Below are 20,275 nucleotides of genomic sequence, written 5' to 3'. Positions count from 1 at the left end.
TTCCACTGTTTTCCCTCACTGGCTTGTCTGGCGTCTCTCACTCTCTCATTCCTCTGTCCAATGGAGCGCACTTGCGATTTCTGCTTTTCCGTCAATTTTTCCCCTATTAAATATTATTAAATGCTCCGTTTTTGCTCAAAATTGATAGTTTTTGGACATTCTCGAGTTCAAAAAATTCAAATTTTCAGCCTGGCCGCCCGTGGAAATGCGATGCGTCAGCTTCTTCTCACATTGTCGCTAATTTCAGTGTCGGCAAGTGATGCAACTGTGAAATGTGATGATTTAGACCCAAATCAGTGAGTTTTCGATGGAAAAAGACGGAAAAAATGCGATTTTCTCAGTTTTTTGCTCGAAAAAATGCGAATTTTGCCCTTTTTTGCACTGTTTTGCTCAAAAAATTCAATTTTTCCAGATATCTATGTAAAAACTACGCTGTGGACACAATTACCCAACAATCCGTGACATGTGCCGCTGATAATTCGATTCAAGTGATGTGTGAGACGGCGGAGCACATAAAATGCGTTGGAAAGGATCAATTCGGAATTTTTAATCGAACTGTACGCATTTTTTGGCCTGAAAAGTGAAAATCTGCTGAAAAAAACGAGAATTTGAGGCGGAAAATCAATTTTATCTCGTTTTTCCAATTTTTTAATCGAAAAATCACAAAAATTGATGCTTTTTTCCATAAAAGTAATCAAAAATTTGACAAATTTGTTGAAAAAAAAAAACAAATTTAAGTCAGAAAAGGAAGTTTTCGCTAAATTTCCAACAAAAAACTACGAATTTCATCGGAAAATTGGAAAATATCACCAAAAACTTCAATTTTTCAATTAAAAAATTGAAAATGTTCTGTAATTTGTTATTTTTTCTGAAAAATTTGTAATAAAAGCACAAAAATCGCATTTTCAGTGGTTTTCCAATCTTTTTTTTTTGTGATTTTTCAAATTTTTCGGCCAAAAAATCACCATTTTCTAGTAATTTTCCAATTTTTTGGGCCAAAAATCGCAAAATTTTCAGTGATTTCTCCAGTTTTGTGCCCGAAATTGCACAAATTTCCAATTTTTTTTTGCTAAACGTTGCACATTTTCAATGATTTTTCCTGATTTTTTGTGCAAAAATTGCAAATTTTCAGCCGATTTTTTCAAATTTCCACTAGAAAATAAAAAAATTTCAATTTTCGCACCAAAAAATCACCATTTTCTAGTAATTTTTCAAGTTTTTAGTTCAAAAATTGCACATTTTCAATGATTTTTTTCCAGTTTAGAACCAAAAATTGCACATTTTCAGTCGGTTTTCTCGACCAAAAAACCCTAATTTCTGCATTTTTCTTCAATTTTTCACCAAAATTTTGCATTTTTCAGGTCCCCAGCGCTTGTCATTACGGAGCCCATGTCAGCTACACCACAACAGTACTTTTATCGATTTTTCTCGGATTTTTTGGAATTGATCGGATTTATCTCGGGTATTATGCGTTAGGTAGGCAGAATTTTCTACTGAATTTTTGAAAATTATAAAAAAAATCGAATTTTTCGTTGCAGGTCTCATCAAAATGTTCTCACTTGGCGGTCTCTTTGTGTTTTGGCTTGTCGATATCATTCTTATAAGCCTACAATTACTGGGCCCGGCCGATGGTACGGCCTACGCTATGGCTTATTATGGCCCGAAGGCCCAAATGATAAGATTAGTAGCAACAATTTGGAAAAAAAATTGGAAAATCTTGGAAATTATAGTTGAAAAAAAAGTTTTAAAAGAAATTTTTTTGGAGTAAAATTGAATTTTTAGCGGAAAAATTTTTTTAACGAGAAATTGCAGTAAAATTGAATTTTTTAAGGGAAAAATTAAATAAAAAATGATTTTTTAGATGAAAATTTCAGAAAAATTGAATAAAAATGATTTCTATGTGGAAAATTCCAGAAAATTATATATTTTTAGTGGAAAATTCGAATTTTCAGTAACAAAATCCAGTAAAATTGAATTTTTAGGGGAAAAATTAAATAAAAAAGATTTTTTAAATGAAAATTGCAGTAAAATTGAATTTTTAGGGAAAAATTAAATAAAAAAGATTTTTTAAATGAAAATTTCAGAAAAATTGAATAAAAATGATTTATATGTGGAAAATTCCAGAAGATTATATATTTTTAGTGGAAAATTCGAATTTTCAGTACCAAAATCCAGTAAAATTGATTTTTGAGTGGAATTTGATTTTTTAAAAAAATAAAAATGCAAAATTTCAAATTTCCTGGCCTTCTACAATATTTAGGTCGAAAAATTTCCATTTTTCTTTTTTTTTTTCGGAGAAAATCGAAAAATCGAGAGAAAAAATTGAAAAACCACCGGAAATCAATTGAAATTCACTTTTTTTTTCAAAAATTCTTTCAAATTTTTATTTTTTTCACGTTCGACAGTCACACCAACTTCTCGTTCTACACCTGCGATGGATGTCTGTAATTTTCTTTTTTTTTCACTTTTTCTTGTCAATATTGCACACTAAATGAACATTCCTGTACATTTTCTTTTTGAATTTTTGTATTTGTACTGTTTTTTTCACTGGTTTTCACCCAGTTTTTGTACCTGAAAACTTTTTTTTTGTTGATTTTTTAATTAAAATGTATATTTTTCCCCTACAGAAATCGACGAAAAAAAATGGCGACGGACGCACAAATGGCACAAGTTGCGGAGCTTGAGGTGAATTTTTGGAATTTTTTGAAGAAAAATTCCAGAAAATTGATTTTTAGGTGGAGAATTTCAGAAAAATTGAATTTTTAAAGAAAGAAACCAAAAAAGTTTAGAAAATTTGAATTTTTCAGTGGATTATTCCAGAAAAATCGAATTTTTATACACAAATTTCAGAAAAAGTGATTTTTAGAGGAAAACTTAAAAAAAAAGGGTTTTTAGAGGAAAATTCCAGAAAAAATTGATTTTGAAAAATAAAATTACAGGAAAATTGGATTTTTATGTGGAAAATTCCAGAAATTTTGATTTTCAGAGGAGAATTACAGAAAAATAAATTTTTTAAGGAAAAATCCGAGAAAAATTGAATTTTTTGGGGAAAATCGAAAACTTGAAAATAAATTATTTTTAGATGTAAAATTCCAGAAATCTCGAATTTTTAATGAAAAAAATTCCGAAAAAAATTGAATTTTTTGGGGAAAATCCCAGAAAAATTGAATTTTTATAGAAAAATGATTTTTTTAGAAAAATGATTTTTTAAGGGAAAAACCACACAAAATCCAAAAAAAAACTTGATTTTTCAGGTGGAAATGATGTCGGATATGTACCGCCGAATGACCAATTCGTGTCAGGCAAAGTGCATTGCCACCGCCTTCAGAGAGTCCGAATTGACAAAGGTAAAATTGGAAAAATATCGATTTTTATGAGAAAAAAAACTGAAAAAAAAGAATATAAAGCGAATTTTCAATGAGAAAAATGAAATTTATTCAAAAAAAAAAAACTGGAAAATTATGATTCGTACTCTTTTTATAGTCTTTAAGTTGAAAAATGTGAAAAAAATCGATTTTTTTTAAATCGAAAACCGTGAAAAATTAGCTGAAAAAGCCGAAAATCGCTGATTTTTTTTTTCAAAAAAAAAAACATTTTCCATTCTAAAACCACTGAAATTTTCCAAAAAACAAATTCTTAAAAAATCAAAATTTAAATTTTTGGACCCAATTTTCACAAAAAATTGAAAAAAAAGCTTTTTTGTTGAAAAATCGATTTTTTCTATTTTTTGCCAAAAAAAAACTTGCGATTTTTTCATTTTTGAACCCAATTTTCCGGAGAAAAATCACAAATTTTCTCTGAAAATTCCGAAAATTGAGTTTTTCGGCACTTTTTTTCGGAAAAAAACCAAAAATTTTCTCAATTTCCAGGGAGAAGCCGTATGCTTGGAGTTTTTTCGAACACCATAAAAAATTAGCTCAAAAAGTGGAAAAATCACTGATTTTTTCATTTGAAAAAGTTTAAAAAATTTGAAAAAATTCACATTTCAAAAATAAACATTTTCCATTCTAAAACCACTGAGATTTTGAATTTTTGGACCCAATTTTCACAACAATTTTTTTTAAAACCCTAAAAATTGAAAGCAAAAGAACATTTCTGACCTAAAGATCTAAAAAATGGTTGAAAAATTAAAAAAAAAATTTTTTTGTTAAAAAACCGATTTTTTCTCCGATTTATACGAAAAATCGGGAAAAAAAAATCAAAAATTGAACAAAACTGGCGATTTTTTTTTATTTTTGTACGCAATTTTCCGGAAAAAATCACAAATTTTCTGTAAAAATTCCGAAAAATTGAGTTTTTCGGCACTTTTTTCGGAAAAAAAATCGCAAATTTTCTCAATTTCCAGGGAGAAGCCGTCTGCTTGGATCGTTGTGTTGCAAAGTATCTGGATGTTCACGAGAAGCTCGGAAAACGGTTGACAAGCATGTCGCAAGGAGATGAAGCTGCTCTTCAGAAGATTGCTCAGCAATAAATTGAATAAATTTCTCTAATTTTTCTCTTAAAATTTATAGATTTTTTTAGCCTTTCTTTGTTGCTTTTCTGCCTTGTTGTTGTGATTATGATGAATGGAAAATTCGAAAAAATTTTCAAATTTTCATTGATTTTTCAGCTATTTTTTGACATTTTTCAGTGCCTAAAATCGGTAGAATTCACCTCAAATTTGCTTTTTTTTCAGATTTTTTTCTCGTTTTTTTATTATTTTTAAAAATAATTTCTAATTATTATTTCAGACCTTCTACAACTGCAATTCCAGTGAAATTAAAAAATTTGTAAGTTTTTTATTTTTTCCAAAATTTCTAAAAAAAATAGTGATAAAGCATTGAAAGTGAACAATTTGCACGTATAAATATCTATAATGCGTAGAAATATGGCATAAAATGAACAAAAAAGAAACCGTAGAGTTTTTTTGGAGAAAATTGAAGAGTTGTTAGAAGCACGATGTACACGTCCTCTTCATGCACAGAATTGCCGAGAGAATGTTGAGAAAAACTGCAAAAAAAATTATAAAAATTGGAATTTTACAGTGAAAACTGATGAAAAACCAGAAAATTTCGGTTAAAACCAATTTTTTTCCTAATTTTTGAGCATGAAATTGCTCATTTTTTTACTTCAAATTTGCATTTTTTATGAAAAATTCAAGAAAATTTGACTTAAAATTCCTAATTTTGAATTGAAAAACTTGAATTTTTATGCTCAAATGTGGAAAAACTGCTAATTTTCAATTTTTACTGAGAAATTAGCCAAAATGAACGATTTTTAAGATTTTTTAACTAAAAAACTTAAAACTTTGTATTAAAAAATTGGAAAATAGCTTAGAAATTGATTTAAAAACGCTAAAATCGATAATTTTTTAAATTGTTCACTAAAAAAACTTAAAATTTAGTCTAAAAACCCAGAAAATAGCTTAGCAATTGATTTTTTTTAAAGCGAAAAAACGCTAAAATCCGCTAAAATCGATAATTTTCGAGTTTTTCACTTAAAAAATATATAAAATTTAGTCTAAAAATTGGAAAATAGCCTATTAATTTAATTTTAACGAAAAAACAGAAAAAAACTGCAAAAATTGATTATTTTTTATTTTTTCAAACAGAAAAACATTGAATTTAGTATAAAAACTCAGAAAATAGCTCAAAAATTGATTTTTTTTAGCGAAAAAAACAGAAAAAAATTCGCTAAAATCCACCAAATTCCATAATTTTTTCTAATTTTAGAATCAAATTTCACAAAAAATCGCTCAAAAAATTTGAGTTTAATGTAGAAATCTATTAAAAAATTGTATTAAAACATGATTTTTTAAATAATTTTCTGCCAAAAAACCGAAAAAAACTGGGTTTTCCCAGAAAAAACCTGGAATTTAGTGTAAAATCTCGGAAAATTATCTATATTTCCTATTTTCCACAACGAAATTTCCTCAAAATGTGCTCACCCTCAATAGCGGCAATCACAAATTGCACAGAATTCACAGCAACTCCAACTTTCAACTGCCACAGGCATTTTGCAAAGTCATATTTATCCATATGCGAGAATATGTACGAGATTCTGGAATTTGCAGCATTTTTTTTTTCTGGAATTTCCTGGTTTGATCTACAAAAAATGCGGGAATTTTTCCGCCGCATTTTTAGGTAGATCAAACCGAAATGAGGCACTCTGATCCCCCGAGACAAACCTGCTGGTGTCATGAGTACCCAAAAGGCAGAATGCTTCATCTCTATCGATTCGTGGATGATGATAAGTTCCCACCAAAGCCCAGTTTCTAGCTGAAAGTCCTCCACTAATAAGGCACATCATCACTGAGACTAGCGAAAGTGTCAAGTGAGCCATATAGAGGTTCAGAGCTCCCATCTTGGCGGCCGCTGATCCGACGATGGCGTTGATGATGTAGATCGCGGATGTCCAGATTGCCGAGTAGTATGGGCAATAGTCGGAGGTGTCACGGTAACACCAGATTCCACCGCCAAGAATTACCACTGAAAAAAAAAGGATTACCCGTGAATTTTCAAATTAGAAGCTCGGCATTACATTTTGATCTACAAAAAATGCGGGATATTTTTCCCGAAAAAATGTGACGTCAGCACGTTCTTAAAGGAGAACTAAAGGTTCGGACGATTTTGAACGTATAGACTCAAAATGAGCTCAAATAAACGAATTTCGTAATGAAACTGCTCAAAAAATTTTCAAAAAGTTTTTACGGCGGTTCAAAATTTTGAAAAAATTACACTGATTTTAGCTAAAATCTCGAATTTTGCCCATTTTTCCGTGTCACATCTGTCCGAAGTTAGCTTTTTTGGAATTATCGCCCTTTTTTACATATATTGGTAGTTTATCTCATTTCTTTTTCGTCGATTAAAGTACATTTAAAGCCGATAGGTAACCAATTTCGATAATTTTTGGTTACCTATCGGCTTTAAATGTTCTTTAATCGACGAAATTAAATGAGATAAACTACCACTATATGTAATAAAAGACGACAATTCAAAAAAGTCAACTTCGGACATATGTGACACGAAAAAATGGGAAAAATTCGTGATTTTAGCTAAAATCAGTGTAATTTTTTCAAGATTTTGAATCACCATAAAAATGTTTTGAAAAATTTTTGAGCAGTTTCATTACGAAATTCGTTCATTTCAGCTCATTTTGGGTCTATATGTTCAAAATCGTCCGATCCGTTAGTCCTCCTTTAACCATGTGAAATCTGTTTAGAACTCTGCGTCTCTACTCCCGCGTTGTTTTGTAGATCAAACCGAAATGGGACACTCTGACACCACACGGCATTAGAGCTTCAGAGCTCAGGGAGCCTAACTGTCAGTTCGTTGTAACACGAGCCTTTTTCTACAGCTGCAGGAGCTCCAGATCTCAGTTAGAAAGCTTCAAGCTTCCAAGAGCCCCGAAACTCTAAGCTTGGCCTCTGTTCAGCTGTAAATTCGGAGCTTTCCAAAAAGAGCTGTATATATGAAAGTTGCAGCTGCTTTCTCATGGAGAATGCGAATTTTGCCCAGAGTTTGCTGAAACTCGGTGCCTATAGGCTACCTACAGGTATACCTATACATTTTGGAAATGAGATCAAGCTTCTAGAGTTATGAGTCTTGAATTTTTGGCTCTAAAAATAGCCGAAAATGGTTATAAAAAGCTAATAAAAAGCTTGAAGCTTTCAGCAAGTCTCTGAAATTTTTCACTGACTTTGCGGAAAACTCCAGAAGCTCATAGGCTCAAAATCTAGACTTTTTGGGCTCTTGGAGCTTGCAGCAGTTGATCTCGAAGCCTTTTGCCCCACAGCCATGGCCTAACTTTCTAATTTTCTAGGCCACCTAACTTCTAGACGGCCGTCAAGCAAAAAAAAAACCCACCAGCCAACATCAGCTCGACCAGACACAATCGGAACATTCCCCGATTCTCACGTCTCGGGAACCGATCAAACCACATCGGATTGAATCCCGGCTGATCGGGCACACAGTACTCTGGTGGTGGCGGTGGTGGAGCTGATGGTGGAGCACACCGACGTGGCAGAGACGATCCCGAAGAGCTATTCCCATAGCGAGCTGGTAGTGAGGCAGATGATTGGTTCTGAAGACGGAATTAAGCTTGGTTCAGAGTGTTGTCATTTCGGCTTGATCTACGTAGATCTACAAAAAATGCGGGAGCAGAGTTCTCAACTGATATCGCATGATTAAAGGGAGACTAACGGTTCGAACGATTTTGAACGTATAGACTCAAAATGAGCTCAAATAAACGAATTTCGTAATGAAACTGCTCAAAAATTTTTCAAAAATTTTTTATAGCGGTTCAAAATTTTTTCAAAATTTTGAACCACCATAAAAAATTTTTGAAAAATTTTTGAGCTGTTTCATTACGAAATTCGTTTATTTGAGCTCATTTTGAGTCTATACGTTCAAAATCGTTCGAACCGTTATTCCTCCGTTAAGAACGTGCTGACGTCACATTTTGTTGGGAAACAAAAATTCGCGCATTTTTTGTAGATCAAACCGTAATGGGACCGCCTGAGGCTCCAGAACCTACCTGATTAATTGTGATCTCCATGGATGGTGCAGCCGGAGCTGGGGAATACCCATATGGGCGATATCCACCACCATAATTGTAGTCCTTACCCATTTCTGCAAAGAAAAAGAGGTGGAAAAAAGGCAAAAAAAAAGCGAAAAATTGGCAAAGAAACTTAGAGAAGGAACAGTGGAAGCAGAGACGGAGGCAATCAGACAATTTTCTGATAGCGCCTTGACCTTCTATACCTCGTTCTCCTACTATCATAAAGACATTTTTTCTCACTTATGACAGGGCGGTGTCCCCCCCCCCCCCACGGTATGTATATCAGTGAAAAAAGGAATGAAGTGTGAGGAGAATTAGAGAAAAAGAGAGGAAGATTGGAGGGAGCCAGACGTTTTTTTTTCTCGATATTATGACTGATTGTGAGTCATATTTATTGATTTAGAAAGTAACTCTGGAAGCCTGTGTACTTAATCGTGAGAGAGATTAAAGTATGGTAGGTGGCCTTGGAAAAAGGAAAACTCGGCCACTAGTGGGAAAATTGGCGAGTTTTGACAATTCGATCTCTGAAAAGTTCTCAGTGCATCGAAAAAAGCTCAAAAATGACTCAACATTTTTGAATTGATGCAAGCTTTGATACTAATCGACAAAATTCGATCACTATGAAAAAGGAGAGTTTTCTCGACGCATCGACGTGAAAACGCGCTCCACGGCCAATTGAAAACGCTCCGCCCTTGAACCATGGGTCTCGTTAGGTGTTTGGCGGCGAACCCGTGGATTCAAACGATTTTTCGGCAAATCGAAAAATTGCCGGAACTGAAGTTTTCGGCAAAAATATGCAAATTGCCGGAATTGAATTTTCCGGCAAATCGGCAAATTGTCGGAATTGAAATTTCCGGCAAGTCAGCAAATTGCCGGAATTGGAATTTCCGGCAAATCGGAAAATTGCCAGAATTGAAATTTTCGTCAAATCGGCAAGTTGCCGGATTTGAAACTTCCGGCACAAATATGCAAATTGCTGGAATTGAAATTTTCCGGAAAATCGGCAAATTGCCGGAATTGAAATTTCCGGAAAATCGCCAAATTGCCGGATTTGAAATTTCCGGCAAATCGGCAAATTGCCAGAATCGAAATTTCCGGCAAATCGACAAATTAGCGGAATTGAAATTTTCCAGCAAATTGGCAAATTGCCGGAATTGAAATTTTCGGCAAAATTATAAAAATTGTCGGAATTGAAATTTTCCAGCAAATCGGCAAATTGCCGGAATTGAGATTTCCGGCGAATCGCCAAATTGCCGGATTTGAAATTTCCGGCAAATCGGCAAATTGCCGGAATCGAAATTTCCGGCAAATCGGCAAATTAGCGGAATTGAAATTTCCAGCAAATCGGCAAATTAGCGGAATTGAAATTTCCGGCAAATCGGCAAATTAGCGGAATTGAAATTTCCAGCAAATTGGCAAATTCCCGGAATTGAAAATTTCCGGAAAATCGGAATTTTCCGGAAAAACGGCAATTGCCGAAAATTTTCGGCAAATTGTGGGTTTGCACATTTTTTTTTGTTGGAAATTTCAATTTTCAAAAAGGCACAATTTTAAGTGTTTCCGTCGTTAAGAAATTCGGCAAAAATTTCCGGCTATTTACCAGAATTGAATATTTCTGGCAAATCGGGGCAAACCGACAAAGTGCCGCAAAATCCGTTTTTTTTTCGGAAAAAATTTGGATTTCGAAGAAATTTTTAAAGAGTTTTACAAGTTAACTGCTATCTTCTTATTTTTTTGCCGGAAAAAAAATTCCAAAAAAAAAAGAAAAGCAAAGTTAACGATTTGTGAGCATCACAGCTCGCTGAAACAAAGAAAAACAGAGAGAAAAAAGAAAGAAGAACGCACTTTTCTATCTGATTTTGTGTCAGGAAATCTCGCATGTTCTCGTCTCGTTTTAGAGTAAAACGGGCAAGAGAAGCACACACATATTGGCAGAGAATATATATAGAAATGTCTGGCTTCTTCCTAACGTGAAATTGGAAATTTGACACCAAATTTCACGCGGAAATTCTTTCGGAGCCCAGTGGAGCCATTTGGAGCCAAAAGTAGAGCTCCAAAATGAAATGAGATGATAAAACATAAAACAAGCAACGGAAATATGGAAAAATATTCCCATTTCACACGCAAAGGAGCCCCCCAATGGCAAAAGAGTTGCTATGTTTGACGAGAAAAAGAAGAAGCACCTGAGAGAGGTAGTAGTAGCGGGCTTTGTTTGCTCAGTTTGCTCTGAACACACACACACACACCTGTACTCTCCTCAACTTGTTTCATCATAATTTGGATGGCTCAAAAAACTCGAGAAAAATCAAAGAAGAAAATGAGAAAAAACGACCAAAAACTGTATGTATTATTACGAAATGAGAAGAGAGAGAGAGGAAGTGTGTGACGGAGACGAAAACGACAGATGGTTTTATCAAATTAGTCGGGAGAGAGAATTTCGAGAATTTTATGAGAAACTTGACATATGATTTGTTAGGTTTCTAATATAAAATTGTCATCAAGTTTGTTAGCTCCTACGCGGTGACCACGTGGTGCCAGGCGGTCCCATTACGGTTTGATCTACAAAAATGCGGGTGTTTTTTGCCTAAAAATATGTGACGTCAGCACGTTCTTAACCATACGAAATCAGTTGAGAACTCTGCGTCTCTTCTCCCGCATTATTGTAGATCTACGCAGATCAAGCTGAAATGAGACACTCGGACACCACGTGGGTGACAAATTTCGAAATGATACCATACCCCCACCCACGCACTTTTAAAAGTGCGTGAAGGTTACTGTAGCTTAAAGGAGCACAGAAAAACCGCTCAAAACGGAAAAAAAATCGGAAGCATTTGATTCAAGACTGAATTTTTTTGAGAAAAAAAATCCAAAAGTCATCATCACTCAATTAATTTCGAATTATATCACCCGGACGTGAAATTTTACGATGTTTTCGTCGAAAATACGGTCTCGACACGACAAATTATCGTTGGAAGCAATAAGGTGTGCGCCTTTAAAGATTACGGTAGTTTCAAACTTTGCGGAATTTTTTTATCGATTTTTTTTAAATAAATGTTTTCCCGATTTGTAAACATTCAAGTGGTTGTGTAATGTTTTAATCGAAAAAACTCTAAAAAAAAAATTATTTCGATTAAAAAATATTCAAATGACTCAAACACTTGAATGTTTACAAATCGGGAAAACATTTTTTAAAAAAAAATCGATTAAAAAATTCCAAAAAGTTTGAAACTACAGTAATCTTTAAAGGCGCACACCTTATTGCTTCTAACGATAATTTGTCGTGTCGAGACCGTATTTTCGGCGCAAAAGTCGTGAAATTTCGCGTCCGGGTGATATAATTCGAAATTAATTGAGTGGTGATGACTTTTTGATTTTTTTTTCCAAAAAAATAAATCCAATTCTTATTCCAGTATTTCCGATTTTTTGTTTTTTTTTCTGTTCTTCTTTAAACTGAATCTGAAATTTTTTTGTTGAATTTCTTAATTATTTTATCAAATTTCAGAGAATTCAGAGAATTCTAGAGGGTATTTTGAAGAAATTTGTACACTTTTTGACAACAATTAATGGTAAATTTTTTCAACAATTCGCTAGAAAAAAATCAATATGACCATGCTTGTAGGTCTGAAAAAAAACCAAAAAAAAAAAAAAAAACTAAAATAGGAACTTTGATTATTCAAAAAATAAAGAAAAAGAAAATTGGAGAAAAAGTTGCCATTTCTTTCCCTTTTTCGTCGCCTTGTCTGTGTCAATCTCGGCGAGCTCATCTGATGATTGCGCATGGGCTCAGCGAGCCGGGAGGGAGGGAAAAGTGCAATTTAGACGAGACGTCATCTCCATGAGACATCTTTTTAGATGGGAAAAAAAAATTTAAATTCTAAAAATAAAAAAAAACTGGAAAAAATGGAAAATTTCCAATTAATTTAGGGAAAATTGGGAAAAAATTGAAAAATCTAATTTCAGACCTAAAAAAAAAATTTTTTTTCCTAAAGAAAATTGAATATTTGAAAAGATTTATCCCAAAATCTCGGAAAATTAAATTAAATTATTTTTTAAATGAAAATTGAGCAAAAAAAATTCGAAAAACCCCATGTTATTTTTGAAATACCACAAAAAACTACTAATTTTTCAAATTTCAGACTCCACAAAAAAACTATATGCGGATTCTCCAAAATTATCGGAAATTCTCCACAAAAACGCTGGATGGATGGGCAAAAAGTGTGCAGAAAAGCGGCAAAAATGTCTTTGTGAAAATCGACAAAGGACGGGCTGGAGAACCGATTCAACTGGTTGCCAACAAGGAAATTGGCCAAGAAAGTGAATAGTTTTGGATGGAAAAATTACGGAAAATTTGGTTTAAAAAACCGGAAATTCCTGAAAAATTGCACTTTTTTAAAAAATTTGAATTTTGCGCCAAAAAATAGAACTTCGCAACAAAATTTTTGAAAAAAAAAAATTAAAAATTTGAATTTCGCGCAAGAATGTTTGAAAAAAAAATTAAATTTTTAATTCCTCTCCAAAATTATTTAAAAAATAAATAAAATTTGGTTAAAAAATTTAAAATTTGAGTTTCTATCAAAAAATTTCTTAAAACGAATAAAATTTGAAATTCGCTCCAAGATAAAAAAAAAATAATTAAATTTAAATTTCGAGCCGACAATTTTTAAAATGTAAATAAAATTTGAATTCCGCGCCAAAATCTTTGAAAAATAATTAAAATTTTAAATTCGCGCCAATTATTCTTGGAAAAATTTAAAAATTGAATTTAGCGGCAAAATTTTTTAAAAACAAATAAAATTCAAATTTGGCGCCAAAATTTTTGAAAAAAAAGTTAAAATTTGAATTTCGCGCCAATATATTTAAAAAAAAATTAAATTTTGAAAAAAAATTAAAATTTGAATTTCGCGCCACAATTTTAAAAAAAAAATTAAAAATTCAAATTTGGCGGCCAAAAAATTTAAAAAAACGTAAATTTAAATTGAAAATAAATTCGAAAAATCGAAAAAAAAAATATTTATTTTAAATTTTCGATTTTTTGCGATTTTTTGAAACTCAAAAAATCACATAAAAAAACTCAAAAAATAAAAAAAAAATGTACGGAAAAAGAGGAAAAAAACTATAAATTTATCGAAAAAAAAATTTTTTCACAATTTTTTATTCAGTCCGAGTTGGCAGTGCAATCCGAGCCACCGGAAGTTTGGAGCACAGTCGCGGAGCCCAACAGGAAATGGAATTTGTCGCCGAGCAGCTGAAAGTTGTTGGAAACGATGAAAATGTGGGAATTGGCTGGTGAAACTAGACCGTGAATTTTGCAACAAAAAAAAAACAACGCCGCAAAAAAAAATAGGCGGAGCCTAATTTAGCAACTTTGCGGCACGATTTTTCCTCCTTTTTTGTAGATTTTTTTTCGATAGAGTTTCGATTTTAATTCTCATAAGATTGTGAGTAAAACCGAAATTTTAATGAAAAAATCTGCAAAAAGGACGAAAAACCGCGCCACAGAGTTGCAAAATCAAGCGCCGCCTCTTTTTCTGTGCGGCAAAAAAAACCCTGAAAATTTGCAGCCCCGCTACGACGATCTCTCGCCCGACAATCTCCGAAAAAAGACGCATCTTCGAGCTCGAAACTCGAAATTTGCGGCTCTTCTCCGTGCTCGATCTGCGATTTTTCGAGAAACTCACGAATTTTTCATGTCCCGTGACTTTATTCATATTGATACGCCGAAATTGACACGGAATGATTGTGAAGGCGGTGGGGAGGTGTTTGATGTGGTTACTACTACGTCCACAGAAGCCGGAGATGGGGGGCTCAAAGAAGAGCCAATGTTCCTTTCGGTTAGCTCACAACTTCATTTGGAGGCTATGGTTAGGTAAAGATTGGGAGAATTTTAAGAAAAAATCAAAAAACAAACTCAAATTCAGAAAAAAAACACAAAAGAAAACGGAAAAAATTGTGATAGAGAACCCCCGACCAATCAGCGATTCGGTCCGCCCACTTTTCAACCAATCAGGTGAAGTGAGCGGAGCCTACTTTTAATCCGATTGGTTCAAAAGTAGGCGGAGCAAATCGCTGATTGGTCGGGGAGATTTCTCTTTTTAGATGGAATTCGAAAAATCTCGTTTTTTTAGGTTTTCCTACGTGGTTTTTCTGAACTTCTGATTTTTTGGATTGTTTACAGCAAAATTCCCATTTAGGCTAGTTTTCACAAATTTTGGGTCTCGCGGCGAAATAGAAATGGGGATTTTGCTTCAAAATATCCAAAAAAAACGTTTCAAATTCAGAAAATCCACAAAAAAAACCGAAAAAATCGTGATTTTTCAATTAGAACTCCCCGACCAATCAGCGATTCGCTCCGCCCACTTTTCAACCAATCAGAGGGAGTGGGCGGAGTTTGAGTTCTCTTTTTGGAAGAAATTTTGAAAAGAAAATGAAAACTTTATTTTTTTTACTTCTTCTCAGAATTAGTTTAAAATATTCATTTTTAGACGACAACCAATCAGCGATTCGCTCCGCCCCCTTTTCCCCAACCAATCAGCACCTTCGAACTCCATCCACTCCTTCTGATTGGTTGGAAAGTGGGCGAAACGCATTGCTGATTGGTCGGGTAGTTCTCAAGTTGATAATTGATGAAAATAGCATTTTTAAAGTAGATTTTTTCAAATTTTCTAACAATTTTCCCCATTATTTAGCCGAAAAACGTCAAAATTCTGGAAATTTTTAACTTTTTAGCCTAAAATTTCCTAAATTTCCCCAATTTTTCAGCCGTCTCCAACGAGTCTACATCCTTGGACCCTCATTTCGAGCCGAACGACAGCAGAGTCACGCACATCTCAGTGAATTTCATATGTTGGAAGCCGAAGTGGCTTTTGTTGAGGTACTGTGTGTGTGTTTAAAGGCACAGGCAGGGGAAGAAATATGGGTCTCGCAGCGAACACTAGCTTTTTTTTTTGTTTGAAAATTGGGACCTTTATTATAACAAATTATCGACAAAAAACGATTTTTTAGAGAAAAAATGCAAAAAATTTTTTTTTTAAATTTTCGCTGTGGGGCCCAAAAAGTCTGAAATTCAAAAAACCGCAAAAAACGAAAAAAATCGAGATTTTTCAAATTTCCTCCAAAATGAAAACTCCCCGACCAATCAGCGTCTTCGAGCTCCGCCCACTTCACCTGATTGGTTGAAAAGTGGGCGGAGCCAATCGCTGATTGGTCGGGGAGCTCTGATTTTGGAGGAAATTCAAAAAATCACGATTTTTTCGGTTTTCTTGTGCGGGTTTTCTGAATTTTTTTTTGGATATTTTGAAACAAAATTCTCTTTTTTTTCGCCGCGAGACCCAAAATTTGTGAAAAGTAACATAAATGGGAATTTCGCATTAAAAAAAATCCAAAAAACTCTAAAATTCAGAAAAACCAAAAAAGAAAACCGAAAAAATCGAAATTTTTCGAATTCCCTCCAGAAAATGAGAGCACCCCGACCGATCAGCGTCTTCGAGCTCCGCCCACTTCACCTGATTGGTTGAAAAGTGGGCGGGGAGCGAATCGCTGATTGGTCGGGGAGCTCTTATTTTTGAGGGAATTCAAAAAATCACGATTTTTTTGTGGTTTTCTAGATTTTGAAACGTTTTTTTGGATATTTTGAAGCAAAATCCCAATTCCTATTTCGCGGCGAGACCCAAAATTTTGTGAAAAGTCGCGGAAATGGGAATTTTGTTGTAAAATATCCAAAAAAGTCTGAAATTCAGAAAAACCAAACAAAATTCGAGAAAAAATATAATCTCCGACAAATCAGCGTCTTCGAGCTCCGCCCACTTCACCTGATTGGTTGAAAAGTGGGCGGGGAGCGAATCGCTGATTGGTCGCCGTTGGATTTAGATTTTTTCGGGTTTTTTTTCGGTTTTTTGTGGTTCATTTCTAAATTCAGACTATTTTGAGTATTTTCGCCTCGAGACCAAAAATTTGTTCAATTTTTTCAGACAATTGATGAAATGTGCACACTTGTGGAATCCTACATTCAACACATGATCTCATACCTGAATTCGTCGAAACTTGAGCCAGAAACGGCGATTATTGGCTCAAAAATCCCAATTTCAAACATCAAATTTCCGCGAATCAGATACGATGAAGCCGTGCATCTTTTAGCTTTAAAAGGCTCAAAAGTGACGGCAAAAAGTGGATTTTCGAAGAAAAACGAGCTGGATTTGGTGAAGCTTCACGACGATCATCCGATCTTTGTCACCCACTACCCAGTGGGCCAAAAGCCATTTTATATGGCTCGAGACGGACAGCTAACCCTATCATTTGATCTACTTGTGCCAGGAATCGGAGAACTCGCTGGAGGATCGCTACGTGAGCAATCGGCAGAAGAGCTTCAGCGTCGAGGATGTGGAATTGATTGGTATTTGGAGATGCGGAGGCGAGGACAGCCGCCTACCGGAGGATTTGGAATTGGATTCGAGAGAATGCTACAGTACTTGTTGGGTGTACAGAATATCAAGGATACGGTGGCTTTTCCGCGGTGGCATCGGCATTGTCAGTGCTGAAATTTTGGGATTTTTAGGATTATAGTTTTAATAAAAATTTTTTTTTTTTGCAATTTTTTTTCCTTTTTTTCCCTTAAAAATTCACTGTTTTACACAGTTTTAATATTTCTTTTTTCAGAATTTTTTTTAGAAAATCCTTAAATTTGCAAATTGGAAAAAAAACATTTTGCTCTAAAAAATCAATTTTTGTGGAAATTTCATTTTTTCACAAATTTCTCAAGTTTTGGATTTTTTTTTTCCAATTTTCAAAATCATCGGAGATTTTCGATTTTTAGGGTTTTATAATTTTTTTTAATACATAAAAATGTAAAAAATTTGGAGAAATATGTGGTTTTTTTTTCAATTTTCTACACAAATCTGGAAATTTTTGCAAACATTTATTTTGTTTTTCTGATTTTTTTTTTAGTTTTTCATGAATTTCTCAATTTTAAAATGTTCTTACACTAGTTTTCCGAATTTTTAGAAATTTGAGAAGTAAGAAAATTATTTTTTAAAGAAATTGTGTTTTTTTTCAATTTTCTTTAAAATTTGAAATTTTGATTGACTGATTTTCTGCATTTTTTCCCTACTTTTTTGGACAAATTTCGGATTTTTTCTTGAATTCTCAATTTTTTAGAACATTTTTTTCATATTTTTCTCATCAAAATCAACTTTTTTTTTCAATTTTCAAAAAAAAAAGAATTTTGGACAAATTTCGAATTTTTCATATTACGGCAGCAAAAAATTCTGAGAATGCGTATTGAGCAATCAATTTGACGCGCAAAATATCTCGTAGCGAAAACTACTGTGATCCTTTGAAATACTACTGTAGCGGCTGTGTCGATTTACGGGATCGAGCGCTACAGTAGTCTTATTTAAAGGATTACTGTAGTTTTCGCTGCGAGATATTTTGTGCGCGTCAAATATGTTGTGCAATACGCATTCTCAGAATTTTGTGATTCTGTAATAAATTGCTCATTTTTTAAAAATTCATAATTTCACATCAAATTCAAATTTTTTTTTCTAGATTTTTTTGATTTTCGACTTTTGAGGAATTTTTCAATTTTTTCTCCTTTTTCAGCATTCTCATCCAAAAAAAAAATGGTAAAAATCAAAAATCGCTACTACGTGATTCGAATGCTCACAAATGATGGCTCACCACCGACACCAAGAAAATCGTCGATTTTTCAAGAACTCATGAAACTCACGTCGGAAATGTTTGGAGATTTTGGATATTCTATTTTGAAAATGAGCCTTTCGGTACGGCTTTTTTAAAAAATTTAACATTTTGTGGTAAAAATGAAAAAAAAATTAGGAAAAAATTGAGAAACTACGGAAATTTTGAAAAAAAAATTTTTTTTTTTCAAAATTTTAATTTTCAGAATTTTTTTTTTGTTTTTTTTTAATCAAATACTAGAAGCAAAATTAGCATTACAATGTTCAAAAAATTAAAAAAAAAAAGTTTTAAATAAAAATTTTTCCAGGTTCGAGTTCTCGACGAAGACGTGATCGTACTCCGAGTGGCCGAAGGCGGAAATAAATATTTTGGAGCAATTCTTCCATGTGTTCATAAAATTGATAAGCAGCCAATGGTCTTGCAGACTATTTTCATTGGTAGAATTATTTAAATTTTTGAAAAAAATCCGAAAAATTGATTTTTTTTTTTTGAAAAATCCAAAAAAATCCGAAAAATTCTGGATTTTATTGAACAGATCCGAAAATTTTTCTGGAAATTATTTCAAAATCTGAAATTTGTTAGGAACAGGCCGAAAAATTCTCGAAATTTTCCAAAAACTCCCAAAAATTCTGATTTTTTTCAAAAACTCCGAGAAATTCTGGAAATTTTTGAAAAAATTCCAATTTTTTCAAAAAAATCCGAAAAAAAATTGTAATTTTAAAAAAAGCTCAAAAAATTCTGGATTTTTAATTGAAAAAATCGGAAAAATTGGATTTTTTTTTGAAAGATCAGAAAAATCAGGAAATTTAAAAAAAAATCCCAAAAATTCAGGCATTTTTTAAAAATATTCCAGAAATTCTGGAATTTTTTGAAGAAAATCCAAGAAAAAAAATACCAAAAATTCTGCACAATTTGAAAAAAATCTGAAAATTTCTAAAAAAGTCCGAAAAATTTTGGAAATTAACAAAAAATTACAAAAGTTGTGGAAATTTTCTAAAAATCTGAACAATTCTGATTTTTTTTCTCAAAAAATCCAAAATCCAAAAAAATCCAAAATTAAAAAAAAAATCCCAAAAATTCTAAATTTTGTTTGAAAAAATCGGGAATTTTTGTAAGAAAATCCAACAAAAAATGAAAAATTGAAAAATTTTGGAAATTAAAAAAAAAATCACAAAAGTTCTGGAAAGTTTCCAAAACAAATTGAACAATTCTGGATTTTTTTTTCTCAAAAAAACCGGTCAAAATTTTTTTTCTTTTCTTGAAATTAGAAAAAAAATCCGGAAATTTAAAAAAATCCGAAAAATTCTGCAATTTTTCAAAGAAAAATCAAAATCAAATCATTCATATTTTTTTTTGAATTCTGGAAAGTCAAAAAATCGATAAAATATCGCCGCAAATTCTCCAAAAATTTCATTTTAAAAAAATGTATAAATTTACAGGCAGAAGCATGAGATCTTGCGAGAAACGACTCATCAAAAGCCGCCGAGACGAGCTTCACGATGCTCTCGGAAAATGCACAAAAACTGGTAATTTCAGCTCAAAATCTTGCTGCAAAAATATCTGAAATTGTCGACTGTTTCCAGAAACTCGAACCCAACTTCTGGAAGCAATCCATCAAATTTGCGGTCAACCGGCTCGAATTTTCAGCGACGAGCAGCGCAAGGATCAGGCAACTACTAGCTGAAAATCGTCTGGAAATTTTAATTTTGTTATGTATAATGCTGCTAACTTTTTTCTGCAATTTTTAATTTTTTTTAAATAAAAATTTTTTTTTTCAAAAATGTTGGAAATTTTGGAATTCAAAAAAAATTGAAAAAAACGTTTTTTCTTCAGAAATTCGATTCTTTTAGTTTCAGAAAAATTCAATTATGTTTTAATAAAATTTCCTTTTCAAAAAATCGTAAAAAATTCAAAATTTAGCTACAGTAACCACACAAAAAACTTTTTTTAAAGAATTTCGGATTTTTAATAATGTAGGCGTGTAGGCATGTAAATAGGCATGTAGGTGCATTGGAAGGCATGATGCAGGCGGGTAGGCATGTAGGCG

The 20,275-nt window shown here is 32.8% G+C and overlaps 5 protein-coding genes across 6 annotated transcripts; 4 read left to right on the top strand and 1 right to left on the bottom strand.

Annotated features, from left to right (window-relative positions):
- The first annotated feature begins 175 nt into the window (after nucleotides 1-175).
- On the top strand, nucleotides 176-2,515 carry Y66D12A.21 (TM2 domain-containing protein Y66D12A.21). Its single transcript, NM_067080.4, has 5 exons — nucleotides 176-296; nucleotides 413-557; nucleotides 1,362-1,476; nucleotides 1,539-1,680; nucleotides 2,397-2,515. Exons 1-5 carry the CDS (start codon nucleotides 211-213, stop codon nucleotides 2,446-2,448), a joined length of 540 nt encoding a protein of 179 aa, NP_499481.2. The 5' UTR covers nucleotides 176-210; the 3' UTR covers nucleotides 2,449-2,515.
- A 112-nt stretch (nucleotides 2,516-2,627) lies between these two features.
- Nucleotides 2,628-4,611, top strand: tin-10 (Mitochondrial import inner membrane translocase subunit Tim10). The gene is made up of 3 exons (NM_001382999.2): nucleotides 2,628-2,685; nucleotides 3,255-3,347; nucleotides 4,346-4,611. Exons 1-3 carry the CDS (start codon nucleotides 2,644-2,646, stop codon nucleotides 4,469-4,471), a joined length of 261 nt encoding a protein of 86 aa, NP_001370128.1. The 5' UTR covers nucleotides 2,628-2,643; the 3' UTR covers nucleotides 4,472-4,611.
- A 119-nt stretch (nucleotides 4,612-4,730) lies between these two features.
- nars-2 (Aminoacyl-transfer RNA synthetases class-II family profile domain-containing protein) lies at nucleotides 4,731-17,123 on the top strand. Its single transcript, NM_067077.6, has 6 exons — nucleotides 4,731-4,769; nucleotides 12,675-12,852; nucleotides 13,698-13,810; nucleotides 14,100-14,404; nucleotides 15,298-15,409; nucleotides 16,506-17,123. The coding sequence occupies exons 2-6, from the start codon at nucleotides 12,693-12,695 to the stop codon at nucleotides 17,070-17,072; spliced, it is 1,257 nt and encodes a 418-aa protein (NP_499478.2). The 5' UTR covers nucleotides 4,731-4,769; nucleotides 12,675-12,692; the 3' UTR covers nucleotides 17,073-17,123.
- Y66D12A.24 (MARVEL domain-containing protein) lies at nucleotides 4,761-8,649 on the bottom strand. Its single transcript, NM_067078.7, has 5 exons — nucleotides 8,515-8,649; nucleotides 7,845-8,061; nucleotides 6,167-6,467; nucleotides 5,927-6,039; nucleotides 4,761-4,989 (listed from the first exon to the last, which is right to left on the bottom strand). The coding sequence occupies exons 1-5, from the start codon at nucleotides 8,605-8,607 to the stop codon at nucleotides 4,928-4,930; spliced, it is 786 nt and encodes a 261-aa protein (NP_499479.2). The 5' UTR covers nucleotides 8,608-8,649; the 3' UTR covers nucleotides 4,761-4,927.
- A 1,009-nt stretch (nucleotides 17,124-18,132) lies between the features above and the next one.
- popl-5 (Ribonuclease P/MRP protein subunit POP5) lies at nucleotides 18,133-19,999 on the top strand (the record flags this gene model as incomplete). 2 transcript variants are annotated; one of them, NM_001268199.4, is made up of 4 exons in its annotated part: nucleotides 18,133-18,311; nucleotides 18,536-18,665; nucleotides 19,668-19,754; nucleotides 19,812-19,999. In NM_001268199.4, 4 exons carry the CDS (start codon nucleotides 18,153-18,155, stop codon nucleotides 19,910-19,912), a joined length of 477 nt encoding a protein of 158 aa, NP_001255128.1. The 2 variants fall into 2 exon arrangements, with proteins under 2 accessions (NP_001255128.1, NP_001255129.1); NM_001268200.3 differs by lacking the exons at nucleotides 18,133-18,311; nucleotides 18,536-18,665 and having other exon boundaries at nucleotides 19,676-19,754; nucleotides 19,812-19,912.
- Between the last annotated feature and the right edge of the window lie 276 nt (nucleotides 20,000-20,275).

The sequence above is a fragment of the Caenorhabditis elegans genome, chromosome III, assembly GCF_000002985.6.
Source record: "Caenorhabditis elegans chromosome III".
Lineage (NCBI taxonomy): Eukaryota > Metazoa > Nematoda > Chromadorea > Rhabditida > Rhabditidae > Caenorhabditis > Caenorhabditis elegans.
The sequence above is the reverse complement of the archived record's forward strand: the minus strand, read 5'-3'. Positions and strand labels throughout refer to the sequence as shown.